Raw genomic sequence first — 25,320 nt, forward strand, 5'->3', positions numbered from 1 at the left:
GGCCTCCACGGTTGAATCTATTCCTCGAGGCTCGAAGTATTCGCGTGGTACTCCTGAACAACCTGTGCGCAGACCTTGGCTCCATCGACCTTGACAATCAACTGGTCGCTATGTGGGGTGTCGTCGGTGGAGTCGGGCGTGGTCGCGTCTTCCTACAACAAACACAACAACTAGGTTAGTTCCTTTGTATTCGAGAATGGGTACCATATCCAGGGAGCACGCACGTTGAAGTGGAAGACGAGCGAGTTGTCCAGGTCGTCCCGTTCGGCCACCTTGATCAGCGAGGTCAAAGGACGCCACTCTTCCACTAACGCGAAGCCTTCGCGAGTAGCCGCCATCACGTTGAGCACGACGAGAAGTGAAGGGGTGACGACAAGCTCCCGCTCCCCAAGCCGAGTCAACTGTTTGTGCGAATCTTCGTCCTGCTCTTCAAACTTGGTCGCGCGGTAGAATCTAAAGCTTTTATGCGCCTCGCTGGACGAGGACTTCCAGCTCGCCAAATTTACTTGTCTTGATGACGGTAGTTCCAGCTCGCATATCTTGTCTTCTTCGTGTTGTTGGCTTTCTCCCTCATCCTTGGTATCCACCGGCGCTTCGTCAGGTTGCGCTTCGACTTGGGGATTATTCGTGGAATGCGAGCGACGCCTCAAGCGAGAAGTCAGAGCGACCGCTTTGTCCAGAATCGTGCTTCCGGTCCGCATCGACGAGACTTGAGGTGCTGAGGTCGGTACCGAGACTGATGACCGCTTGCTTCCGCTGCTGCTTTCAGGTCGAGAGGCCGAGGGATCCCCATCGTCGTCGCTGGAGGAGCTGTTCACCAAAACTTTACCGGTAGCAAGAGTGCGACAGCTCTCGCTGGACTCGCTGTAGGGGCTCCACTTGTTGTCCTCCGTGCCGCTACGAATGCGGAACAGGTACGATGTGTTCGCCTGCAGTCCCGTGACAGTGTACTTGAGAGTATCCGCGTCGATGTCGGGCTTCAGCGTCCACCACATCGCAGCCAGACGGTCTTTGACGTACTGGATCTGGTACTTGGTCACGCCGATGTCGTTTACCGGATCCCATGTAACGATGACTTCAGAGCTGGATGCGGGGAACACCTGTAAGATACGGGGCGCGACTGGTGCGTGCGATGATAGCGCCGCGCTAATGCCGCTGCTACTGCTAGGTGCAGTAGACACCATGGAGCTGATCGAAGCGGCACTGTTGGAGTTTGCGTTGTCTTCCAGGCTCCCGCTGTCGGTCGTACTGGGAGGAGTAGTAATACCATGCGAGCTGAGGAACGATTGAACCAGGGATTTGGCTTGTTCTTGCAGCGAAGGCCCAATCTCCTCAACCTCAGACTGGGGGAGACGCTCCAGAACCACGTCACCATCGGGCGTGTTTTCAAATGCCCACACGCCGTCAGCATCGGCGTCTGCTTCTCTCTGGCCATTACGGAGCAGGACCAGTTCGCCTGCATTGCCTTCGTATTCTCTGCCATCCTCTACGGCTTCGTCACTACCACCAAATTCGAGACGAACGAAGATCTGGTTCGTACCTGGGCACACAAGTCGCTCCGAGCCACGGATCACCATACCCTTGTCCAGTACGATGCCCAGCTTCTCGGCATTAAAATCGGGTCGACGACGTGCGCGTAATGCGATAAGCACGCGATAAAAGAACTGACCACGCTCGACGTATTCAGGACACACACCGGGGAGGAAGATCGCACTCGTGAGCTCATCTCGACTTACCCCTTTCGGCGTCACGGTTCCTGACATGGGTACTAATGGCCCTGCTGTCCGATCGTCCAGTGTCTTCATGGAACTACTCGATAAACTGTAGGGTCCCCACCGCTGGCCGTCTCCACAACGCACACGAAACACCAGCGACTCGCCCGGGTCAAGACCAAGCATGGTCCCATTCGTTTGGTCCGTGATACCTGTCGAGTTCATCTCAGCAGTCGTTCCCTCTTGCTTCATTGCTGCAAAGAGCCAAGGATTGAACTCATCGCCCGATTGCTTGGCAAACTGGAGCTGATAACGCGCCATCGATGGCGGAGCAACTGACGCTGGCAGTTTGTCCCACGTGATACAAACCGAGTGCCGCGTTGCACTCACCAGTGTCGGTGCCAAAGGTGGGATACTGATTGCGTCCGATGCGTTACCTTCCTTGTCCTTGTCCTTACTCACAGGCGTGAGAAAGCGCAACACCACGGGCCGAGAAGCTTCAATCACGAGTTCGATGACGCTGAGGAACGCGACGTCCTCTAAGCTTTCTCCATTGATCGCAACGAGTAAATCTCCGGCGTTGATGAGCCCAGTCGCGGATGCCTGGCTGTCCGGAACCACACTATCCACGACGGCTTGGTACTTCTTCGACGTTCGAGACTTCTGGAACAGAATCCCAATGGGGCCTGGTTGTATCTCCACATCAATTGTAGTGCCGCTGCTCTTTTCCGCCACTTCATCAGTGTTCACACGCACTTCCACCCACCCGTCCTCGTTTGAACCACTCTTCTCTTCAGCGGCATCTTTTGTCTCTACAGACGCGTTGCTGCTAGTCCGCGCGATAGAGCTTGAGGTCGACGTTACCACATCTTTTGCCGCAGCTTTGAGGAAACTAAGGCGCTGGGAGAACGTCGATACCGCAGAACTCGTCGTGAGCTTGGTTTTCGTCTTCTTCACCTCCTTCACCTCCTTTACTTCCTTGATTTCCTTGATTTCGTTAGAGGTACTGCTGCTCGGAGCTGATGAAATCGGCGTGACTGTAGTTGTCGTGGTCGTCGTAGTGCTGCGGGTGCTACTCGTTTCGGAAGTTTCGGTGCGTGTGCTGCTAGGCGCTTCGGCCACAAAGTCATCATGGGATGGTGCTCGGGAACGATTCAGACCGATCTTGGCGAGCAGATTGAACCCTCCTGAAGACGTGCTGCCATTCGAATCTGGTGCGGTCGGTACCTGCTCAGTAGTCGGCAATGGTAGCGGTGACGACACAAGAAGCTGCTCCTGCGCGAAGGCGTCCATGCTTCGGATATTCTTCTCCAGCGCGTCAAACCCTCCGTCGAGTCGGCTCACAAACTTGAAGCCCTTTTGCAGAAACATTAGCACCAGACGAGTCACGGACTCGTGCTCCGCGTGCACCTTTGATGCCCCACTACTGCCAATCTCGCTGGCTAAGGCGCCAGGCTCCCCAGGACTCTGCTTGCGAGATAAGGTCACGGGTCCTGTAGAAGCCGACGATGAAGGTGACGTCTCTCCAGCAACTTCCCCTGCAACGCCAACATCAATTGATATCTGAATCGGGTCTGGTGCCGGCGCATGCTGTGACTTGTCGCTTGAAATGACTCGGGCCAAGCGCGCGATAGGATTCAGGATCCCATTGTTAGAGGACGTTCTTGGCAGAATCGAGGGTGAATCAACCGAGGGCCCAACAAAGCAGAAGTGGCAGCCTTTCATGTGCGAGAAGCCCTTCATAAGTCCATCGAGAGCATCCGGCCTTGACATGATGCTGGGGTCGATGTGGTGCGAAAGGCTCAAGTGCGACTTGTGGTACTCTTCCGCTGGTCGGCAATCCAACACGATGAACTTGAGTGCAGTCGATTCCTCTCCGTCGTCAGTCCCAGGTGCATACAACTGGGGGGGTTGATCTTCGATTGGCGACAGCAACGGGTTAAGCGACCCGTTCTCACTTACGCACTCTTCTTGCAGCACCGGCGCAGCTGGGGCGAGCACCGGCTCCGGCATGCACTTCTGCTTGGCTTTCGTCGCCAGTCGATCCAGTAAGTTGCGCACGAGTTCCTCCGGGTACACCTGCAGGCTGGAGCACGCGTACAGTTGCTCGAAAAAGGGGATCATTGCATCCGTGAATCCGCCGTAGCACACCGAGTACAAGTCGCGCTTGAACGAGCGCGGCGTGGACTCGTAGATCGCCAGCGCGCTCGCGCACACCTGCTCCAGCTCTTCGCGCGTGGAAAACGTCAGCGAGCTCAGCACTTGGGGCAGCATGGGGATCTCCGCTTCAAAGATCCTCTCCCTGTTGTTCGCCACGAGCGCGTACGCCACAAAGTGCAGCAAGTACGGGTCTTCCTCCAATAAAAAGAAATCCCACAAGTAGAAAACAAATTCAGGCGGCAGCGAGCGCGCGAAGAGCGTCATGAACCACGGCGTCACGTAGAGCTCGGGCGTCATGTCGTGCTGGTCCAGATAGTGACACAGCTCCGGGTCGTGGTACAGCATCAGCAGCTTGTACAGCTGGAAGGAGCACTGCAGCGACCTGAACTCCTTATCCACGAACACATGAGGCAGGAACTTGTCAATGAGTGCGTAGAAGCACTGGAACACGACCCCCTCGGCCAATGGCACGGGCTCGTCGCTCCCGTCACGCCGCTCCGTGAGCAGCAGGAAGGGCGCGAGCACCTCGTTCATGCCCTGCTTGTACCGGATACTGCGGCACTTGCAGTAGTACGTGAGCAGCTTGACCACGAGCTCCACGGTCTCGGGCTGCTGAAAGCGCGGCTCGTTGCCGCGCGTGCGGGCCGCGTCCGCCGCGATCACGCGCTGGTTGTCCAGGTCCTCTTCCACCTTCAGGATGCTGCGGTCCAGGCACAGCCGCTGCTGCTCGCTGCGCGCGACGCCCAGCAGCTCCTTCCACACACGCGCGCGCAGCTGCGCGGGCACGCCGCCCAGCGCGCGGCACGTGACGCCAAGCACGAAGTGGTCGGGCCGACGCTTGAGCATCTCGCGCTGCAGCTGCTCCTCCAGCGCGCTGCGCGTGGCCTCCGGAGTGGATGTAGCCATGGGGTTTTGAGTGGGTTTTTGACAGGGCGATTGCGCGGCTTCTACGGGGAGTTCGGAGGCCGCAGAAGCGTCGTTAGGTGGGGAAGCGTCTTGGCTTGCTGTGTGCGGGGGCGCGTGCGCTGCGGAGGCGCAGAAGGCGTCCATGACGGAGACGCCGCGTGCCCCTCGGGTCGGTGCCGACGGTTTTGCGTTGCGCTCTTCCGCCGACTGACGATCACGATCAGATAGTTCTGATCTGATGCGAGGGGCGCTTAGATTCGGACAGAGGCGACAAAATGGAAGAGGAATGAGATGGGTACACGTCCGAACAAGTGACGCACTTGGAAACTGCAAGAACGGTACAGTGTACCAGTTGAAGTCTATAAAAGCCGCTTTTACATTTTTACCACGTTACCGCTGAGCTCGTCGTAAGCGCGGCTTTGGCATCCGCACCGGGGCCCCCCTCGTAGCGCTTCATGAGGCTATTGCACCTCCAGTCGAATACTCGGTCAAATGCATGCGACACCGAATAGTGGGCGTCATACCGTTCAAAAATCACTCTCGCGTCCTTGGTATCCCCCAGCAGCCGCTTCGCGGTCGCGGGCTTCATCCCGTCTTTCCTTGGACTTCAACTTCGACCTTAGCGTGAGTGGGGCAAATGCTACTCGATTAGTTAGCGATGCTTGGTAGCCTGATCCCCCGCTGTGTCATGCTGAATGAAGTCAGGACACTCCCAAGTAGAAGCTCGTATCATGTGCTCAGCGATGTCCCGTAGCATGCCGCGTAGAAGGCGAGTATTCACGGTGAAGCACCAACTTGCCCACCTTCCCATTAGACTATCACCAGTTCACTTTTGCCAGCGGCAAGTAGGGCACAGGCCCCGCCGATGCGAAGAGAGTGAGTCGCGTTGTCATCAGGATTCAACTGTAGGCACTTGGCCGCTTCCTTGAGGAGGTTTGACACCTCCGGTTTCCGAATTGTAGTCGCGGAGCTGACGGAGGAGAGGTAAGGGCCGAGTCGTTTCCCAGCCGCTTGCCATTGGCGATGAACTCGTAGGCAGGTTTCGGCTGCCTCAACGGGACAGAGCAGGCGCTGGCCGGAGCGATAGTGTCGGATGGTTGTTCCTTGGCGTCTCTGGTCGCCTTTGTGAGATCGGTAGATAATCTCTACTGAGACCGCTGAGCCTCGACGATTGTTCAAAACATTCCCACGATGGTCTCGCAACACGACGTCCGCTGCCCTTACACAACGGGTAGGAGCTGTCCCAAGGTCATCACGATTTGTTGGTTCCCACATCTCGGAGCTTCGGCTCAGAAAGAAGAAGGCTAGGACGACCGAGGCCCACACCAACTCGTTGTACTCTCGGTTCTCGGGTGTTCTGCGGTCTTGTAGCACCCGGTGCAACTCAAGCAGCAAGGACGCGGTGACGGGCTGCTTTCGAGTGACGCTGCTGTTGGATCGCTTATAGCCCTGAGCAATGAGCTCAAATTCCGGATTCTTGTAATTGAGTTTTGCGTTTCTGACGCTTCGGTGAGCAAAGGCCACTGTCGCCATCTTCCCTTCGAAGGTTTGGTACTTGTTTCCCCGTCCACGTATGTTGTGCCCCTCCGTGGAGCACAGTCCTGCGAACAAGCCAACGATTCGGGCTTGTCTGTGCTGGGGTAGTTCGTCGATCCACACCGGGAAACCGAATTCGTCGCAGAACTTGACCCAGTGGCGGAACTTCTTTGTATATGTCCGCAGGGACGAGGAGTTGATGGCGGATAGTTTGAGCTGGGCTGTGGCCTCGGCAATTCGCTGGGTTCTTTCTGCAAGCATACATCATCACAGACATGAGTTTGACAATGTACATTGCACCGACGCGTTTCGGTTCTCCGTCCAAAACACTTTGGTGACTGAAAGGCTCGTCTTCCGAGAGGCCTGCACCAGGGCCAGTGCCCTCAGATTTTGCTGGCCCTCTGGGGTCTGACAGTACATCGACCGGAAGAGCTTTGCCTCCCGCTCATTCTGTACGTGCAACCGGATGTGACTCCACTTGTCTTGCATGGAATCCACTGTGATCCACTTGATGATGGTTTGATGTACGGCGTCTGCAATCTGCGTTGGACCCACAGGGTTCTCGTACTCGTAACGTTCCGAACGTGATGGTGTCAAACCATGAATGCAGATTTCATGGTCGGTGTGAGCTATTACTCAGCCATCTACTTCAGGTAGTTCTCTGTCGAATAGTGTCATCGGCACCCCGGCAAATTCGTTCTGAAAGATAAGTTGATCCCACCATTTCAGGTCCAGTTGAAGAGACTCGGTCATTGGAGTTCCGGTACGACCGGACGTTTTGGTTGCCAACTGGAAAGCTATCAGTCTTTGCATGAACGGCTTGGCTATAGGGATGAACGTCACAATGTGCCGCAGTACACCCACGAGACTGTCGAGTCTTTGCTGCGTTATGAACGACATTCCAGTGTCTCTCCGACGACACGCTTGGTTTTGGCAATCTTTCGCTGGGGAATAGTGATGTTGCTCTCCGGAAAGTTCCAGTCGATCCCCACAGCATGGAAGCATTGAGACCAGGCCCGAAACTTTCCTTCATGCCAACCTTCCGAACCGAACACGAGATTGATTGCGTCTCTTGAGACGGCGCTCTGCGCGCAGGAGTCTTTCCCCGATATCAACCTCGATGATGACTATGTCGTCAACCCACTGAAATATCCAGAACGGTTCTGGGAATCCAAGCACGTAAGAGGCGCATGTGCGCTGATAGTGGCGGGCAGCTTTACCGGCAACCGTGAAGTAGCGTGGTGAGGCCGTCCATCCGAAAACTGCGATGCCCGACACGATGCCTACCTGCGATCGTGGGATGGTGCCCCCAAATGCGGAGGCGTGGCGAGAGTGGACCGGGATATGGAGAAATGCCTCCGCAATGTCCGCCCCAAGCGCGTAAATGGCGTACCCTGGGTAGCGTCTTCGTAACTCCAGTACACGGGAGGAGATACTGACGTACGGATCCCATCGAGCATCAGGTGTAAACGATGCGTCGGTGATGTCGTTGACTGAAAACCCAACAGGAGCTGACAAATCATGAATGGTACGGCCATCTTCCGAGATCGGCTTATCCTGCTTAGGAACGAGGGCGAACGCACTGGAATGAAATGAGGGGTCCGATGACAGCGCTGCCATTGTGGCCAGGATGCATCTTCCTTTGTAGTAATCATTGAAGCCCCTTCGATTGCGCTGGGGTAGTTGGGAGGAAGAGGACGAACACCAACACGAAGGGAAGAACTTGTCCAATGAGGAATCACTCTGTCCGCAGCAATGTTGCAGAGGCGATCGAGATCCGGGTACGACGCAAGATGTAGTCGATAAAGCTCCGGTCGAAGGTCTTTATTGGGGCGCTGGTCCCTTGAGGTCTGACCTCTGAAAATGCGCAGAGTCCCGTCGATGCCGATGTCCGGCAACTGAACGAACGCGGACAGTAAGGCGACGTCGACGGCCGGGATGGAGAGATTGTCCCCGGTCGGCTGGAGAAACGCAGTGTCCACCGGGAAGGGAATGTCATTAACCGCCGCCAAGGCTTAAAAGGTTCGAAAGACGCCCAACGGAACACAGCGGGATACCCCATTGACGGTACAGTGTCTGGAGAGGCTGGTCGCAAACGGAGAGGGATCCCAACGAGCCGTTGTATCAACGACGGCTGGAGCAAAAGGCTGTGAGCGCTCCCGTCGCAAAGCATGGTCTCCATTAACCGGCTCCAGAAATCGGTGGGTAGATGAGCGATGCGATTGTAATCCGTCATCACCATTGCCCAACAAGCCCGCCAACGGCGGTAAGCGAACTCGCTCGACGAGGGGATGGGTACGACCCGCGCACCGAGGAGAATGGGATGCTGGGTGAGTATATGAGGCATGGGCCACGAAGTGAAGTCTCTCGAAGTTGTCTGTGCAGATCCCCCGGCAATATCCATGGTCCAGTTACACAGTGCGTCAGCCGCTTTGTTGACGCCACCTGGCTCCGAAACAAGTACGACTCGATCAAGGCCGAAAAGTAAACGTCAAATTTCGCGAAGCGCAGGAACCAGATTGGGCGATCGTACGCGTTGCGTTCCGAGCGCAAGTTGAATGATAACCTCAGAGTCGCCGATGACCCGTATGAGTGAAGTCTTGTGATGCTGGTAGAGCCAAGGTAAGCCGGTGAGGAGTCCTTGCGCTTCCATTTCATTGTTAGTACCACCTGGCAGAACCGAACGGGCCGCCCACGACATCAAGGTGTTGTCGTCAGACCACACGCAGCAAGCATAGGCGTTGATGTCCGAGTGGCCGCGTGCACCACCGTCAAAAGACATAATGAGCGGTTGCAGTGTTGAAAAGGACGTGGGCATAGCTGGCCCTGTCGACACTGGTCGACCGAAATCAGATGGAGGCGAACGAGCGACGAAAGGAGGTGATACATTGAATATACAAACCGATCGCAGATGCAGTGCGCCTCCGCACCGTCAGGCAGTGGTGTTGGGGTGATTCTCCTTGAAGACTCCGTGCTTTGTCGTCACGTAGTGAAAAACCTCCACTGGGAGGAGCGTGAGCTCGTGAACGTTTTTACCGTTTGGGAAATCACAGCCTTTCTGGGTCTGGAAACGAAGGCAAATCGATATCGAGCCCTTCTTGGGCACCTTGGCCAAGATGTCAGAAGGCACCGTCGTTCGGCTCTGGTGCTGCTGCGTCCCTCGCTGTGGCGGGCTTCAAACGGCGAGACGCCGAAGACCCGTATTCAATCTGCCGCGCCCAGGTATCCATCAAAGCTGTGTCGATGATTTGGCGGACGAGTCGAATGTAATCGGGCGACGAATGCGAGAGTGTAGCTCGAGCCTCGTCCGCCAGTACGGATGCATGGTGGTCATCCTGGATGGATTGAAACAGCCGCGTGAACACAAGTGTGTACAAATTGATCATAGCATAGACCAAATCCCGCGGGGCATTGTCCCATGTATCATTGGCCGCATCGGCGTGGACGATGGAGAACACCTAAGCCACGGGTCGAGGGAACCATTCCACAGCGGCTTCATGAATGCGAGAGAGCGCTCTGCGCAAATCCGAAATCGAAATGATGTGAGCCACAGGTACCGTGTCACCAGCGCCCCAAGTGGCGGAGTCATGCGTCACCGAATGCCTTCCCCCGCTCTGCGCAGGAGGCGGCAAGAAGTGGTCGAGAGGCCTCGTGCCAAAGCTCACCGCGAATATCATTTTTGCAGTCACCTTCGTTACCCGGTAACGGTTGCGCAGTGTTTCGTGGTGCTGGATGGCCGAAACGCGGTCTAAAATGGGCAGCTGCCAGTAGCGGCGTAACTCTCCAATACTCTCCTTACATTGTGGTCTTGGTCCGACATGCGCGATCTGGTGAACAGCGAGCTCGGCCGCCGGTGGGCGGAACGAAGTCGTGCCCGACGTCAGCGCCTCGATCGTCTGCTGCGAGGTGTGCTGTCCAAAGTCGTCCTGGTCGCGTGCCATGTGGTGCGTGTCTTCGTAGTCAGCATGTCCCTTCTGAGCGAGGATCCACTCGGCTCCGGCGGGTTCCAGAGTACTGGTTCAAGTCGTAATCTCCGTCGGCGCGGTCCCGAAAGTGCGCGGCCCCGCGATCCGAGTGCCCACTGTGCTGCCCAGTGGGAGGCCCTGACTGCCAATCCACATGGTGACTCCGAGGCCGAGCTGGCTCGGGCGGCGAACTGAGGCCTTGCCCGTCCCGACCGTCGGCGTGGGGGGAATACGCATACCGACGAAGGGGCGGAGTCGGGTTCCGTTGAAGCCGGATGCTGGTGTGGCGAGACAGCGCTCGGCCCGGACTGCGGGAGCGACTCCGCCGGTCGCGGGCTCGGGCTTTGACTGCGTCGATCGCGATCGATATGCGGACGTTCCTGTGCTCGCCGAGACCGCCGATCAACCGCCGGCTCTCTTCTCTCCGCCGCCGGAGGCGAGGAAACAGGTTGAATTGGATGCGAAGGGGCAGCCGGCCCCGTCGAAGCAGGACGATCAAGTTGTTGTTGAATCTATTTTTGGGTTGACTCCACGAGCTTTTGAGTAGACTGCTCCATAGCTAACATTACCGCCATTTTCTGTGCGTTGGTCGAAGCAGCATCCGATGTGCCCAGCGAAGGAGATTGCATGCCCGCTGCTGGGCGGGCCCCAGTAGCGGGTGCCGTGGGTGACGAACTTGAAGTGGTCGGAGCAGTGACGGCGGATACCGCAGTGCCTTCATCACGGTCCTGAGCCCGTGAGATATCCGCTGCATCGTCGCCGGCCAATAGAGTTCCAGGAAGCCACTGAGCCGGAACAGGGGGCGCCAACTGTTGCGGCGATCTCATGCCAACAATCACCGGCGATTCATGAAGCAGGGGACGTCCACGCGAAAGACCCACCGCCAGCACATCTGCGGGAGCATCAGAGTCGCTATCTTCATCCTCGTCGAGGCGACGGGCATTGGAACCCGAAGGCCCGATGTATTTGCGAACATAATCCAGCGGACACACCTTTAAAATGCGCCCAAACTCCGAAATGACAGGAATGGAGGCCGAACTGAAGTCAAAGGTGGTGTCGGAGCCAGCGGGAACGAGGCCCTCTTGAAGTTGTCGTTGTAGTTCATCATTGTTCACAGATCCAATCTCCAGCTCTCTCCAACGCGAGCGAAAACGAGGCGTGCGCAGGTTTGGGCTGGAGGTCGCCGGCACACCATGCCACCAGCCCACAACAAAGTCACCACGAGAGATCTGGGTCTCCCATACCACGTTGCAAGGGATGAGGACATGAGCGGCTGGAGCTGGAGCTGGTTGCCGTACTGTGAGGACACACGCAAAGCTCGCTGGCGCGCACCAGACTGGGTGGTGAAAGTCAATCGGGAACAAGATCGGTACCCCACCACCTGACCAACGAGGTACACTTCCAACGGAGTTTCAACGAAAGCGGTGCCGCCGCGGGCACCACGGTCATTAACCGCAGCGAGAAAGCAGGTTTTGAAGCCAACAAACCGAAATAGCATTAATAACGGGCGGTCGCGCCACTCCTCTCGAAGGGTCGGGTTAGGCGGTCGAAAGGGATCACTGCACGGTCATCGGGATCTTGGTCGTCGCCGTGGCGCTCGCGCGCAGCGTCGTGATCGAAGCTGTGGTAGATGAGGTTGCATATCCACCCGGGGCGGCGCACAGAGTCGTCCTCGACAAAGGAACTGCGATGGACCGGGCTCAATTCCCTCGGCTCGATCAACTCAGCGTAGATGGGCCCGTCCCAGTCGCGCCCTGCCAGCTCGTACGGGCATTCCAAGCGGACGACGTGCCCACGTAACTCGTCTGCCTGCGAGACATTCGTGGGCGGGTTCGGCTGCCGCGCCGTGGTCCAAAGTGTGAGCCTGGCTCGTCGGTAGGTCTTGATGCTCGGCTTCTGTGCTTCTCGAGGGGAAGCCCGCAACTGCCGCGGCCTTGTCTCGAGCCGGAAAACGCCGGTTCACCTGCCCTAACCGGTTATGTAACGGGGTTACACGCACAAGTGGCTACAGTCACTTGTTACTCTAACAGATGCGATGTCTATTAGAGGTTTGAACACTTCCGCGACCTTGGTGTAAGGTACACCAGTGGCTACATACATTTACGACCACCACGACGGGTGGTCCATACACATTTAGGATTCCTATTGGCTGAAAGCAGCATCTTTTAGCCAATGAGTGACTTGCATGTTAGCAGAATCCTGCCAACCAGTCGTTGGCAGATTCCTATTTTAGAATATTACATTTAGGGGAAGTCAGAAACATAAAACAAAAATAACAGTTCTCATCTTTTACCAAAACGCGCTACTTGGAGTCTTTATCTTGTTTAAAGTGTACTCGTGGATCTCGAGTATACTTAACTCAAGTAAAAGAAACCTACGCTTCCTCATACACGTGGGCATACGTGTAAGTCGTAGTAGTGAGCCAAGGTAGGCCCACTACACCTGGTAGCACTTTGTAGTCCGTCCAACGACCGACTACCTGAACGTTCGTACGGAGCTGTACGAACGAGGAGCCGAGAACCTTTTCATGAGCGCGGAAGTGCCCATGGAAAGCTTCACTTCGCCTGCAACTCATGTTGCACGCGCTGACTACCTCCACCTGTCGGACCCAGAGTGGGAGGCACTCCAAAGACTGTCAACAGTCATTGGAAAAGCGACTGTAGCTGCAATGCTGCGCACACTATCGCCGACGGAGCAACACGGTGTTGCTCTGGGATTCATCATGAAGGAGCAGCGTGATGCTGCTTCCTCTATCACGGTGGCGTCGGGGACGACACCGCGCGAGCAATCGTTGAAGCTAAACGTGAGCAACTATGTCGGAAGAGAGGGCAAGCCTCTCCTCCGGTGGCTTGTCGAACTCGACACTGCCATTGCGGCTCGACGTATCGTCGACCCGTTGTCCAAGGTTGCGTTCGCCATGTCATGTCTTGGCGGACGAGCGAGAAGTTGGGCGTATGGACGCCGACTCTCTGATCCTACGTGCTTCAGCACGTACGAGGGTTTCAAGGAGGAGCTCAGACATGCATTTGAGCCCCCGCAAAACGAGTTCCGGTCGAGGGCAGAGTTCCTCGACCTACAGCAGGGTAAGCATGATGTTGATGCTTACGCGCAGAGAGCACGGTATTTGGTCTCGAACTGTGTGACCAACCAGATAGACGAGGCGACCAAGGTCGTCACGTTCATGAAAGGACTTAGATATGGGCCTGTGAAGACCTATCTCTTCCGTGAGTACCCGAGTACTCTCGAAGCTGCAATTACTCTTGCAATGCAGGAGGAGTTTAGCCTGCGACAGGCTAAGCTTCATGCGAATGCGCCGAGGCTGCGACCGCCTCCGGTTGCGATAGCGGGAGGTCCGGAACCAATGGACCTCTCGAATGCAACGGCTGTTGATTATCAACAGCAACAAGGAAGTACTATACGATGCTTCCGTTGCGGAAGGATCGGTCACTATGCCCGAGAGTGCACGGAACCCGTGCACCGAGATGGTGGTCGACGCGGCGATGCCGGGCATCGTCGCGGACAAACAAAAAACGCTGGGACCCAGTAGGCGCGGGGTGCCCTACTGGTGAAGCCGCCACGCGTGTCCAACTCGGACATGCGACACTGAGGACTGCATCCCCCAGTGAGGGCCCTTCTCACTGCAAAATGCATGGTGACAAACCGAACCTTGTCATCTTGACCGTGTCTTCGAAGAGAGAGAGCAACTCTCTTCGTGCTTTGGTTGATTCGGGCGCGTCGAACAACTTTGTTCGACTGCGAAGTCTATCAAGGCTTGATTTCGAGGAGGTAATTATACCTCGAAATATGTTGGAAGTTCGATTGGCAACGGGTGCCATCGTTATAACCGAGAAGCGCATGGTACACGTGCGCTTCACGTATGAAGATCAAGAGTTTGTCGAGACCTTTATCGTCCTGGATCTGGACGATAAGTTTGACATTGTATTGGGCATGCCGTGGCTTGCACGGCATGATCCGGTCATCGATTGGGAGAAGCGCACTCTCGTGTGCTTCGGTCGCGACAGCGGAACAGTGAGCGATGGCCCTGTTGCCGCTACGCACGCACGAACAGATGCGCGCGACTCCCCACTCGAGACAGCACCTAATGCCGCTGTCCCGGAGCGCCCTGGGCGCGCACGAGCACACGCACAAAAACAGCTAGCGTCGACGTTGCCACCGACAGCTAATGAAGGAAATGTGTTGACCTCGGAGGTCGACACCCGCTTTTCAGCGAATCAGGAAGAGTCTCCGGCCTCAAGAGGCACGGATGACGCAGGCGAGTCACACGCTTCAGCCGTGGAGGCTGACGCGAATCTGATTGGATCATGTCTGGCCAATAATAAGAGCCAAGGTGACGTAATGCCGTCGACTCCGGGAGTCGATGGCTTGGGTGAATTTGATTCGTCGGCTCCGGGAGCCGACGCACCCTCCGTAATGGGGGTCTCCGCCAATGGTTGGCGTCGAGGTATTGAAGTCGCATCGACTCCGGGGGTCGATAGCTTGGACGAATTTGATTCGTCGGCTCGAGGAGCCGACGCACCCTCCGTAATGGAGGGCTCCGCCAATAACAGGCGTCGAGGTAAGGATGGCATGTCGACTCCGGGAGTCGACGCTGCAAGCGGTGCGGGCGGTTGCAAACGTCCCGCACCAGCAAAACTTGCATGCTGTCGTGCAGCCGGGCTGCACGACGAAGCGCCGGGCGACCAAGCCGGGCTTGAAGTCGCTCGCCCGCGGGATGGACCCGCCGGCGGTACTGAAGAAGAACACCCGTCCACGGCTGGGCCTGGACGAGGTCAAGAACCAAGCGGAGCCGGGCTCCCCAAAACAAGAAGACGGCGCATGCGAAGGTCGCTGCGCAAGTCTCAGCCCGAGGCCGAGACGCTACAAGAAATGTCTGCCGGGCAAACGGAGGCTGAGAAGCCTGACGTCGAGACGCTGAACGTCTTGACGCGTACCTGTGCCGGGTTCCGGTACAGGGAGATGACTCTCGCTAACCCTCCGACGCAAGCGTCGGAGTTGACTTCGCTTCCAGTCACGAGCTGGAAGCGCTTCGCGCGTGACTTGCACGATGGACGCATCGAGCAAATATGCATTCTCTCGGACGCCGAGAGAACGAAGAGCGAGAATGACGAACTGAGGCAGTTCTTCATGGAGAGCACCACTGAGAGCGAGGACACTCTCAGTGCGAAGACGAAGAAGGAGCGCTTTGAAGAGCAGAGCTGGGACTCGTTGAAGACGAGTCCCTACTACGAGATCTTACTGGAGTACGCGGACGTACTTCCGGAAGAGATTCCTGCGGAGCTTCCGCAGGATAAGGGCATCCAGCACGAGATTGATCTCGTGCCGGGGACGAAGTACTGTGTCACGCGGCAGTGGCCACTGCCGCGAGAGCAGGTCAAGGCGATCGACGGCTTCTTTGAGAGTCGTCGCAAAGCTGGACAAGTGCGGGATCGAAAATCGCCGCACAGTGCTCCGACGTTCTGTGTCAAGAAGCCACAGGGCGGCTGGCGCATCGTTCATGCGTACAACAAGCTGAACGATGCGACGATACCGGCGCAAACACCGTTACCGCGAAAAGATGTCATCATCGATTCGATGGCCAGGATCACTATTTACAGTGCTCTTGACCTGCGCGATGGGTTCTATCAGATCCTCATGCGTGAGAGCGATATCCCTCTCACGGCTGTGAGCACGCCGAGCGACATGCTCTGGGAGTGGCTAGTGATGCCACAGGGTCTGATGAACGCCCCTGCGACCTTCAACAGGTGCGTGACGCACTTGTTGCGCTCGGTGCGCGACTTCGCACCGAGCTACTTCGACGATGTGCTCGTCCACATCCGGGCTGCGGACGGGATGAGCGATGTTGAGATGCACAAGGTGCATCTCCGGAAGCTGCTTGCGCATGAGCGCAAGCACAAGCTCTATGCGAACCTGAAGAAGTGCATCTTCGAGGCAAGCGAGATACCCGTGCTCGGGTGTCTCGTTGGGAAGCACGGTGTCCGCCCTGACCCTGAGAAGGTCAGAGTGATCAATGAATGGCCGACGCCGTCGAACGTCAAGGAACTGCGGCAGTTCCTTGGCTTGACCACGTACTTGTGCAAGTACGTGAAGGACTACGCGGGCATGATACGCCCGCTGTCACAGCTCCTGACGAAGGACGCCGAGTGGATTTGGACTGCTGAGCGTCAGCAGGCCTTCAATGCAGTCAAGCAGAACTTGACTGAGGCGCCGACCTTGGCGGTGGCCGACCAAGATCGCCCGTTCCACGTCGTGTGCGACGCATCCGACTTCGCAGTCGGATGTGCATCGATGCAGCACGATCACGAGGGTCGTGATCGTGTGGCCTACTACCAATCGCGTCAGCTGAAGCCAGCTGAGCGCAACTACCCGGTGCATGACAAGGAACTCCTTGCCATGAAGTACGTACTCGCGAAGTTCCGAGTGTATCTACTCGGAAGCAAACCGTTCGTGGTCTATACGGACCACGCGTAGCTGCGGACGGCTGTGAAGTCGCCGCACATCTCGCAACGGATAGCGAGATGGCTCTCATTCTTCGCAGAGTATAACTTCCGGGTTGAGTACAAACCCGGAAGACTCAATGTAGTGGCCGACGCGCTCTTGCGTCGACCTGACTACGCCACGACTGATGCCGACGTCAATGCCATTGACGCCATGCGATCGAGCACCCCAACGTCGTCACTATTGGACGACGTGAACGACGTGAACGTCGCGTACGCGCACGACGCGGACGCGAAGTTCTTGCTGGCCTATGGCTCAGCGCCTTCTGACAAAGCTCGTCAGAAGCTGCCGAAGTATCTTCGTGCTCGTGCACACCGTTATCGGGTGAACGACGGGTTATTACTCTACAGTGCAGTCGACGACAACGCGGACCGCGTTGTTGTGCCCAATGACCATGACCTGCGACTCAGGATCATGTATACGTATCACGATGCACCGACTGCGGGGCATCTGGGCCGTGAGAAGACATAACTTCTTCTCACGCAGGACTTCTACTGGGCCCACCAGTATAAATGGGTGCGCAAGTACGTCCGTGCTTGCGAGGTTTGTCAACGTGTGAAGCCTGCGCCCTTTGCGCAGGCTCCCTTGCAGTCACTGCCGACTCCGTCGGAGTGTTGGCAGTCCATGTCTTTGGACTTCGTGTTCGGTCTTCCCCCGGACAGCCAGGGGAACACGGGCATTGTGGTCTTTGTTGACCGCTTCACATCTTGCTGCGGTACCCGCTGAAGTGACTGCGAAGCAGACGGCGCGTCTGTTCGTTGACATGGTGTTCAAAGTGGGGGAGGATTAAGTGGGGGAGGGTCCACGACTACAACGCAGCAGCCGCAGAATGCCGCTGACACTTGCACAGTGTCAGCCGCAACGACACGAAGTAAAGGCAAGAACCGCGCGTCTGTGCAGGACACAGACGCCGACAAGCGCACGAAGAACGTGTCTGTGCGGGGCACAGACACCAACAAGAACAAGAAGAAGAGCGTGTCTGTGCAGGGCGCAGACACCACGAAGACCAACCCAGAGGCAGGGCCTACTGCTGGAAGCGAGCTGAACGAGTTCAGCTCGGACGCAATTCACTGCAGACAAGCCGTCATTCGGTTTGTCCAGGACGCTATCGCAGCTTCTGTCGACCGACAGAAACTGAACGCAGATAATGTTGGCAGGGGCAACACAAATGAATTCAAGAAGGGCTCATTGGTTTGTTAGCTACTCAAAACCTGCCTTAACATGCAGTTTCCGACTTCGGGGCGAGCAAGCTCGCTCCGCGCTTCATCGGTCCGTTCACTATGTTGGCACGGCACGGCAACGCCTACACACTGGACATACCGCCTAGTATGCGCCTCCATCCGACATTCTACGTCGGACGGCTGAAGCCATACCTACATAGCTCGGTTGAACCGAAACAGAAGACTCGGCGGAAGCCGTCATTCTCTCCAGCGCGAAGTCGCGCTGGAGCAGCGGGTCGAGCTAATGGTCCAGCTCGGCCGGAACGATCGAGGCGGTCTGGGAGGCCGCCGCAACCTGATGATACTTCAGAACGCCGAACCCAGCGCTCTAGAACTACTCCACGACCGGAACTCGGTCGTGGGGAGACACGAGATCAGGGTCAACACCAAGTTGACCACACACGGGGCGTGTTTCCACCACCACCGCCGCCAATTCGTGATGCACACGGCTCAACTCGATGGGTTGTTGAGCGGATTGTTGGTCACAGTATCACGAGAACGAACAGGTAACCAGTTCGTTTTCGTATTCGTTGGAGAGGATTCCCTCCCAACCAAGATACATGGGAGCCGCGGAACGTCTTGCTCGAAGACGTCCCGGACATGGTGAGGGCGTACGAAGCCCACCATGCGCTACATACTGGAACGTAATGCGAGCGCTGCTGTTAACAGCAGCGCCCGAAGACACTTCGAGGGCAGATATAGGTGCCTGCCCCCGCGGCAGCGACGCGCTTCGCACGTAGCCGCGCATGCTACTCAGCAGCAGAGAGGTTCACCGCTGCTGCGCCAGCGGTCTTCAACTTCGACGCGATCGTTCCATCACGAGCGCGCTCTCTTCAACGTCACGCATTGACCAAACGGTCAATGGTGGTCGACGTGCCGGGACCGGCACGTCTAACCTTGTCGGGGGGATGGTGTAACGAGGTTACACGCACAAGTGGCTACAGTCACTTGTTACTCTAACAGACGCGATGTCTGTTAGAGGTTTGAACACTTCCGCGACCTTGATGTAAGGTTCACCAATGGCTACATACATTTACGACCACCACGACGGGTGGTCCATACACATTTAGGATTCCTATTGGCTGAAAGCAGCATCTTTTAGCCAATGAGTGACTTGCATGTTAGCAGAATCCTGCCAACCAGTCGTTGGCAGATTCCTATTTTAGAATATTACATTTAGGGGAAGTCAGAAACATAAAACAAAAATAACAGTTCTCATCTTTTACCAAAATCCGCTACTTGGAGTCTTTATCTTGTTTAAAGTATACTCGTGGATCTCGAGTATACTTAACTCAAGTAAAAGAAACCTACGCTTCCTCATACACGTGCGCATACATGTAAGCCGTAGTAGTGAGCCTAGGTAGGCCTACTACAGGTTAAGTGAACCGTCCACGTCGATCCACTTGGCGAACTGCAGATCTTGCAGGTTAACACCGACGGTCTTGAGGTCGGGGACCTCCCTTTGTGACTGGAACAACTGCACCATACATTTTCTTCTCCAGTATCGCGAGGATTTTCTTGTCGGTGAACGGCGGCGACGTCTGCTTCTTGTACGCTTCCGTGAACCGGAGCCACTCCACCAACTTGGGGTTTGATTCGAGGTCCGTCCTCGATTTCCTGATGAGCTTGACGAAGACAGTGTCTGGAGGCTCGCGGGTCGACAGCCACATCTTCCTCGCCAGTTTTTGAGCAGCTTGGCTGTTGACCTTCGACGCGAGCTCTACGCGCTTCGAGAGGCCAAGGACTCTAACTCGCTCTTCGTTGTCCGTACTGTCGACTGAATCGATGGATCTCAGCAGTCTTCTCGCGTTTATGGAGGTGACGGGAGGCACCAGAGCTCGGAATCAGTAAATAAAATAAAAAAGTTTGGCAATAAAATAACTGAACTAATTTATTGCAGTCGACCCAAGTAATCAGTATTGCTCAGATTCTAGGACGTTTATGCAGATAAGGGTTTCTAGAAGCTTCGGGGGCATCCGAGCTATACGCGTTCAAGTAATTCTCCTCTTCTCGGTATCATTTCGAAATCTACCATGTCCCCGACACCGAAGCAACTCACCAGAACCCTCTACTCGAAGCTGCCAAACGGCCGCTACAAGTGCTGACTGTGCTTGAAGACGCGCAAGCTGTCGTCCTCTGGTGGGCCACCAGTGGTGGAAACACCATGTTCGACAACCTCCGACGTGACCACAAGACTGCCTACCTCTCAAGTACGAGATCCGAGCAGTGCGTCTGAGAACCCTCGACTCATTCGTTGCTACTGCTGTTGACGAGCCCTCTCACGATTTTGTAGAGAGCGATGCAAGTGGTGATGAAGAGGGCGAGAATCTCTGTTTTGCAGAGAGGCTACCGTTATTGGTCAAGTTTAGTCTGTGTGAAGACGAAACAAAACAAGAGTACGAAAATGCTGGAGGGGTATCCTCCGTAGACGTGTAGTGGGTCAGCTAAGGGCTTCATACAAAAGTCAAGTATATTCAATTGTCGGATGGAAAATAGCGACGCATTGCTGGTCAATCAAAAACATCTACGAGTTTGTATGGTGTTAGAACACCCACGTCTGCACTGCATCGGCTTCAACTTGGATGTTACCTGGGCGGGACGGCTCCAACTGCGCTGGGCGCTGCTGGCGAGGGCGCTTCCTCGACTTCTTGGACAAGCACTTGTCTTCTCGGGCCATCGCTTCTCCCTCTATTGATTCTTTTGGTCTCGACAGTTTTGCAGCTTCTCGGGCCAGCTTCGATGCCTGTTTTGCAGCTTCCTTTGTACGCTTTGCTTCGTCTTTGGCTTGCTTTTCTTCCAACATCTTCGTGTAGCTGAGCAGCTTCGCGCCCGACACCTTCTCGTCCACAATACCTCCCTTTGGCCGCTGCTGAGGCTGAGGCGCAAGTAGCATCTTGAGCGACAGGTGGACCACGTTCAAAGTATCCAGGTCTAGCTTTCGACGCTTCAACGCTGCTTGGGTGCGCATATCAACGGCTCCGCCGTTGAAGTGCGGGATCATCATCGAGTGGTAGCGCAGCGTCACCGTGTTAGTCTCTGGCTTGTTGCCCACCATCTTGTTCAGCATCATCTCCAGCGACTCGGCAACTGCACACTTTGCGTCGGCCGGAGCCTTTTTCAACCAGCTCACCTTTCGGCGAGCACCTCCGTAGATGTACAGAGGTGGGATGAAACCTCCTGCCGCATTGACGCAACCCACGAGCGTTGCACGTTGGCAGCCATTCCCTTAGAACAGATCACGCGCTCGTTGCAGTTGCCCTGTGCGGTGCCCCCGTCTCGTCGCAGTTTCAAATCTGCGCAGGCTTGTCCATGAGGTCCAAGTGTTGTTGTAGTAGTAGTGCACGTTCTCCGTAGTCGAGCATTCCGCGCGCTTGACGTCCAGAATGCGCCCTTTTCGGTAGGAAATCACCTTGGAGTGCTTTTTCATCCAACGCTGAACCCACTTCATGTTCGGGAAATCTTCCGGCACCTCCTTGATGCTAGTGGCCGGTGCAGCCTGCCGAACGAGATCGCGAAACATGGTGGTTCCGATAGAGAGCCCATGCGCCGCGCGATAAAATATCGCCTCAAGAAGGCCCTCCTCCGCTCCAGCGTTGATGTACAGGGGTTGGTGGCCCCGGCGACAGTCGATAGGAACGTAGCCACGCACTCTGCATCTCAGTGACTCCCTCGACAACTTGTACTGCTTGGCCGCCTTGCGAATCGACATGCCATCTTCAACAGCACATACAGCAGCCAAGTATAAATTTGCCTGGGAAATGTCGGAACCAGCTGGTTGGGCGGACGACATCTTGGAGCTTGGTTGATGAAGGGGTGACTTTGGAGGCCGATAAGTTTTGAACAGTGAGGTCGTTTCAGGCCTCCGAGCGCTCGGACGAAGCGGAAGAGCGTCCTCTATCTATCTATACCGGGGTAATTACCCGGAACGAGGTAGGTCATAGGAAGTCGTCAATAAGGTGGAGCACCCCAAATTGCAGTTTGACCTAATTTGTATACTTTGTGTTTGGCCGAACAATATGTCTTGGCCAGATATTTGCCTCTGACGGATACCAGGTAAAGAAAGCCCTTGTACTGTGCACCTAACAAATGAACATGTAGTCATTAGAAGTGTAGCCATTTCTTTATCTGATCAATTCTTTAACTGAAACAGCGTATTAGACCGAGCGAACTGGGTGTCATTTAAAGAGGTGTGACTGTAGTATTAGCTAAAACTTACCACGTGCTGAGTTTGAGCGAAGTTGTACTGACAAACGAAACTGTCCGGAAGTAACAGGAAGTACAGAACTCTGCCTGAGTACCGAACGCCTGATTGGGGCGAACCCCCCCCTATAATGAAGTCGCTCTATTTTATCGCTCTGATTTGTTTTCTTTCGATGAATTTATGGATAGGGCTAGGGAAAGGTTTAATGGTTGCCTCTCCCGGGGGCAAAAATGCAGCAATTTACCTCTGTATAAAATCCTTTCAGGCTCAATGTCCGACGGTTCCGAGTGACTATTCATAGAAGTTCAGGGACTTAGCCTCCAGCAAAGGGTGCGAAACCCATTAAACTGAGGCCCGTCTCTTAGGAGGCCTCTTCCAAATATATATGTGCTGTGAGCCTTCTAAAGTGGATTTGGCTTAAAACCGCATTATTTTAGCTAAATGGGTACTCTGCTTTGCTGAACTATTGACCCTGCTTTAGCGTCGTATTGCACGGATATCGGGGTAAGTGTGCTTGTTGAAGGTCTACTTAGAATAGCTCTGCTGCTTAGCTATTGCTATCAGACGTCGGAAAAAATAATAGCAAAACAATGATTATGGTATTGTCCAACTACAATTAATTATTATTGGAAGTTCATGAAACCAATACAATATGATATTGTCCCAATAATAGCAATACAATATCAAATTCTATGAATTCTGGGGTTGGGCGTTCATAAATAATGAAAATGCTATAATAAACTATTATAATCTCTATTTTTCGGGTCGAGGACATAGCCTTGGGTTGCGAGGCTTTTGTGGAGCAAGCGGTGTATACTCAATAGCGCTTTGTCGGACAGGAACACTTCCCAAAACCGTCCTGGAAACAGTACAGGGCTATTGCAATCGTCATCAGCCTCCACCTCTATTTTCTCACAGTATAGGTTGGCCTGACACCTCAGTAATAGTTCGATATCAGCCATGAGACGTTTGCGTAAAGTTCGCGTGAAGTTTGCGGCCTTCCTGTCACATTTTGGCAATGAATAGCTCATGTCACGAATGGTACAATATACTTAAATTGTAACAATTATTATTATTGGTTGCCCTCATATTGCCGTTATTACTATTGCAGCTTTGGCCTCGCAATACAATTTCATACTGTATTGTCCGACCCCTGATTGCTATTGCAAGGCGTAGGTTGCTTGCCGTCACTTCACGCATTCGACACGCCTCTTTCAGGACCGCCCTTGGATGCGACCAGGTCGGTTGGTACACTGGGAGGAGGACACACGAGCACAGAGTAAGAGGCACCGGCGACGGCGTGGATTTGGGCGGGCGCCTGACACGCGCTTAGGACGAGCCCGCTCACGAACGCTCTGCCTAGACCCCCCTCCCTCCCAGCCATGCGTGGCAGCCGCAACGCCTCTGGCTGCCGCGGCTCCACCTTCGGCTCAGACGCCGTGCTTTTGCAGCAAGACGCGGGCACGTGACGTGCTGCAGGAGCTGCAGGCGCCAATCCGTTCGCCACCATTACCTACGGCGGTAGCAAGGAAGCTGAGCAGAGCTCAAGCGGCGGCGTGCGCCCGCTACGAGCATGTGCATGACCTATGCGCGCTGGCTGACAAGCATGATTACGAGCTCGTGATGGTATGGACAAGAACTACGCCGGTCACGGGTCACCACGGTAGACCACCCGCACAAGCACTTCCCCACCATTATATACCTGGACTTCAGTGCCCAATAGGCTGAAGCACAACAGACGCTTCGATACGCAGCCGTTCGCCACCGTCTTCGTGCTCACAGACCCCATATACTGGGACGCAGTGCTGCCGATCGTCATGGACATCTTGTGCTCGTCCTAGGGGCTGCTGTTCCTGTACACGATAAAGAATGACAACAACGGTGAGCGTCGTTGTACTCGGCGTGATTAGGCTTCCGTTGTACTCGGCGTGTCCACTTGCCTTGCTACGCCACGGATCGTACCTCGCCATTGACCCACAAAGAACATCGTACTACTCCTCAGTCTTGGAGTGTCGATGCAAGTAACAGCGGTAGGCATACGTATTGTATTGTGGTCAGGGGTGTAACCAGAGCCTTTTTCTAGGGGGCATGGGTCTAGGGCAAAAAAATAGTATGGATTATAGCATTCAAAGCGAGGTGGAGGCAATCGGGCCTAGTTACGCCCTTGATTGTGGTTGGACGTAAAATGTATTGCTAAATAATTAATGCTACACAACAGTCGTATTGTCAATACGACTGTTGTGTAAGCACAATACGGTATTGTGCTATTGCTAAATAATTTCGTAAATTCAGTGACCAACTCTTGTTTTGGGTTTCTTCGTTTTGTTGACGATGTTGTGCGGAATCATGTCCGCGCCGACCGATGCTAAAGCTGATCGACTCGATTGAGCTCTACATGTGGATCTGCAAACTGGCTACGTGGTGTTCTAAAACATGTACTCGTATGCAAAAAGTATTGCTGTCTGCACAGTATAGACCTAGCTATGTGAGCCCCAACACGGGCATACTTGCCGTTAGCGTATGCTGTAAACAATATTTTACAATCGAGAAATATCTTGGGAGGCTTGGGAGAGAGAGAATAAAAATACGTCCCGAAGATTTAAGCACGCGCCATTATAGTGGAAACGATATGTCGCTACTGATGATATTAAGGTGGTGTGGTCCATGTTTGTAGAATTACCGTCGAGGACACATGAATTTGCATACCGCGCCCTAAATAAATGTATCATGCGACCGAAATGATTAAATCGTCCTAGAATCCATCCGAAGCAACGGAAACAAAAAGTGTTGCTGCAATCTATCACAGAGCATTTCTGCACGCTGCAAAATAAAAGCACAGTGATAAATAAGTGTCTTCATGCTGTCCTACTTATTGAAATGCCTACAGTCTGCGTGGCCGTACATCCGTACTGGACTGCTAAACTAAGAAGGACATATCAGTAGACAACCAGCTTACGAAGATGCTCATTAGTTTCTCTAATACTAAAAACTATGTATTTGTACGAAAGTCTCATATGCAGCACTAGTGAAAACCCATCCTAAGCTTTTTACTGAACTTGTTCGCATGAGCAGACCTCTACTTATGCGGGAAAAATCATATTTCC

General features: G+C 54.8%; 9 protein-coding genes across 9 annotated transcripts; all 9 read right to left on the reverse strand.

Annotated features, from left to right (window-relative positions):
- Nucleotides 1-17: 17 nt before the first annotated feature.
- PHYSODRAFT_350706 (hypothetical protein) lies at nucleotides 18-4,778 on the reverse strand (the record flags this gene model as incomplete). Its single annotated transcript, XM_009525578.1, has 2 exons — nucleotides 18-152; nucleotides 225-4,778. 2 exons carry the CDS (start codon nucleotides 4,776-4,778, stop codon nucleotides 18-20), a joined length of 4,689 nt encoding a protein of 1,562 aa, XP_009523873.1.
- Nucleotides 4,779-6,056: 1,278 nt separating this feature from the next.
- PHYSODRAFT_405390 (hypothetical protein) lies at nucleotides 6,057-6,398 on the reverse strand (the record flags this gene model as incomplete). The annotated part of the gene is made up of 1 exon (XM_009525579.1): nucleotides 6,057-6,398. A coding segment is annotated over one exon (342 nt), but the record flags the coding sequence as incomplete, so codon positions are not given.
- A 552-nt stretch (nucleotides 6,399-6,950) lies between these two features.
- On the reverse strand, nucleotides 6,951-8,718 carry PHYSODRAFT_313493 (hypothetical protein; the record flags this gene model as incomplete). Its single annotated transcript, XM_009525580.1, has 5 exons — nucleotides 6,951-7,196; nucleotides 7,232-7,399; nucleotides 7,431-7,988; nucleotides 8,018-8,328; nucleotides 8,625-8,718. 5 exons carry the CDS (start codon nucleotides 8,716-8,718, stop codon nucleotides 6,951-6,953), a joined length of 1,377 nt encoding a protein of 458 aa, XP_009523875.1.
- An 87-nt stretch (nucleotides 8,719-8,805) lies between these two features.
- Nucleotides 8,806-9,132, reverse strand: PHYSODRAFT_299010 (hypothetical protein; the record flags this gene model as incomplete). Its single annotated transcript, XM_009525581.1, has 1 exon — nucleotides 8,806-9,132. One exon carries the CDS (start codon nucleotides 9,130-9,132, stop codon nucleotides 8,806-8,808), a length of 327 nt encoding a protein of 108 aa, XP_009523876.1.
- Nucleotides 9,133-9,433: 301 nt separating this feature from the next.
- Nucleotides 9,434-12,466, reverse strand: PHYSODRAFT_329180 (hypothetical protein; the record flags this gene model as incomplete). The annotated part of the gene is made up of 6 exons (XM_009525582.1): nucleotides 9,434-9,772; nucleotides 9,872-10,328; nucleotides 10,434-10,627; nucleotides 10,849-11,576; nucleotides 11,800-12,217; nucleotides 12,461-12,466. 6 exons carry the CDS (start codon nucleotides 12,464-12,466, stop codon nucleotides 9,434-9,436), a joined length of 2,142 nt encoding a protein of 713 aa, XP_009523877.1.
- Nucleotides 12,467-19,502: 7,036 nt separating this feature from the next.
- On the reverse strand, nucleotides 19,503-19,841 carry PHYSODRAFT_265379 (hypothetical protein; the record flags this gene model as incomplete). Its single annotated transcript, XM_009525583.1, has 1 exon — nucleotides 19,503-19,841. A coding segment is annotated over one exon (339 nt), but the record flags the coding sequence as incomplete, so codon positions are not given.
- A 941-nt stretch (nucleotides 19,842-20,782) lies between these two features.
- PHYSODRAFT_462516 (hypothetical protein) lies at nucleotides 20,783-21,139 on the reverse strand (the record flags this gene model as incomplete). Its single annotated transcript, XM_009525584.1, has 1 exon — nucleotides 20,783-21,139. A coding segment is annotated over one exon (357 nt), but the record flags the coding sequence as incomplete, so codon positions are not given.
- Nucleotides 21,140-21,241: 102 nt separating this feature from the next.
- Nucleotides 21,242-21,535, reverse strand: PHYSODRAFT_488198 (hypothetical protein; the record flags this gene model as incomplete). Its single annotated transcript, XM_009525585.1, has 1 exon — nucleotides 21,242-21,535. One exon carries the CDS (start codon nucleotides 21,533-21,535, stop codon nucleotides 21,242-21,244), a length of 294 nt encoding a protein of 97 aa, XP_009523880.1.
- A 1,888-nt stretch (nucleotides 21,536-23,423) lies between these two features.
- Nucleotides 23,424-23,600, reverse strand: PHYSODRAFT_285567 (hypothetical protein; the record flags this gene model as incomplete). The annotated part of the gene is made up of 1 exon (XM_009525586.1): nucleotides 23,424-23,600. A coding segment is annotated over one exon (177 nt), but the record flags the coding sequence as incomplete, so codon positions are not given.
- Between the last annotated feature and the right edge of the window lie 1,720 nt (nucleotides 23,601-25,320).

Source organism: Phytophthora sojae (genome assembly GCF_000149755.1).
Source record: "Phytophthora sojae unplaced genomic scaffold PHYSOscaffold_3, whole genome shotgun sequence".
Taxonomy (NCBI): domain Eukaryota; phylum Oomycota; class Peronosporomycetes; order Peronosporales; family Peronosporaceae; genus Phytophthora; species Phytophthora sojae.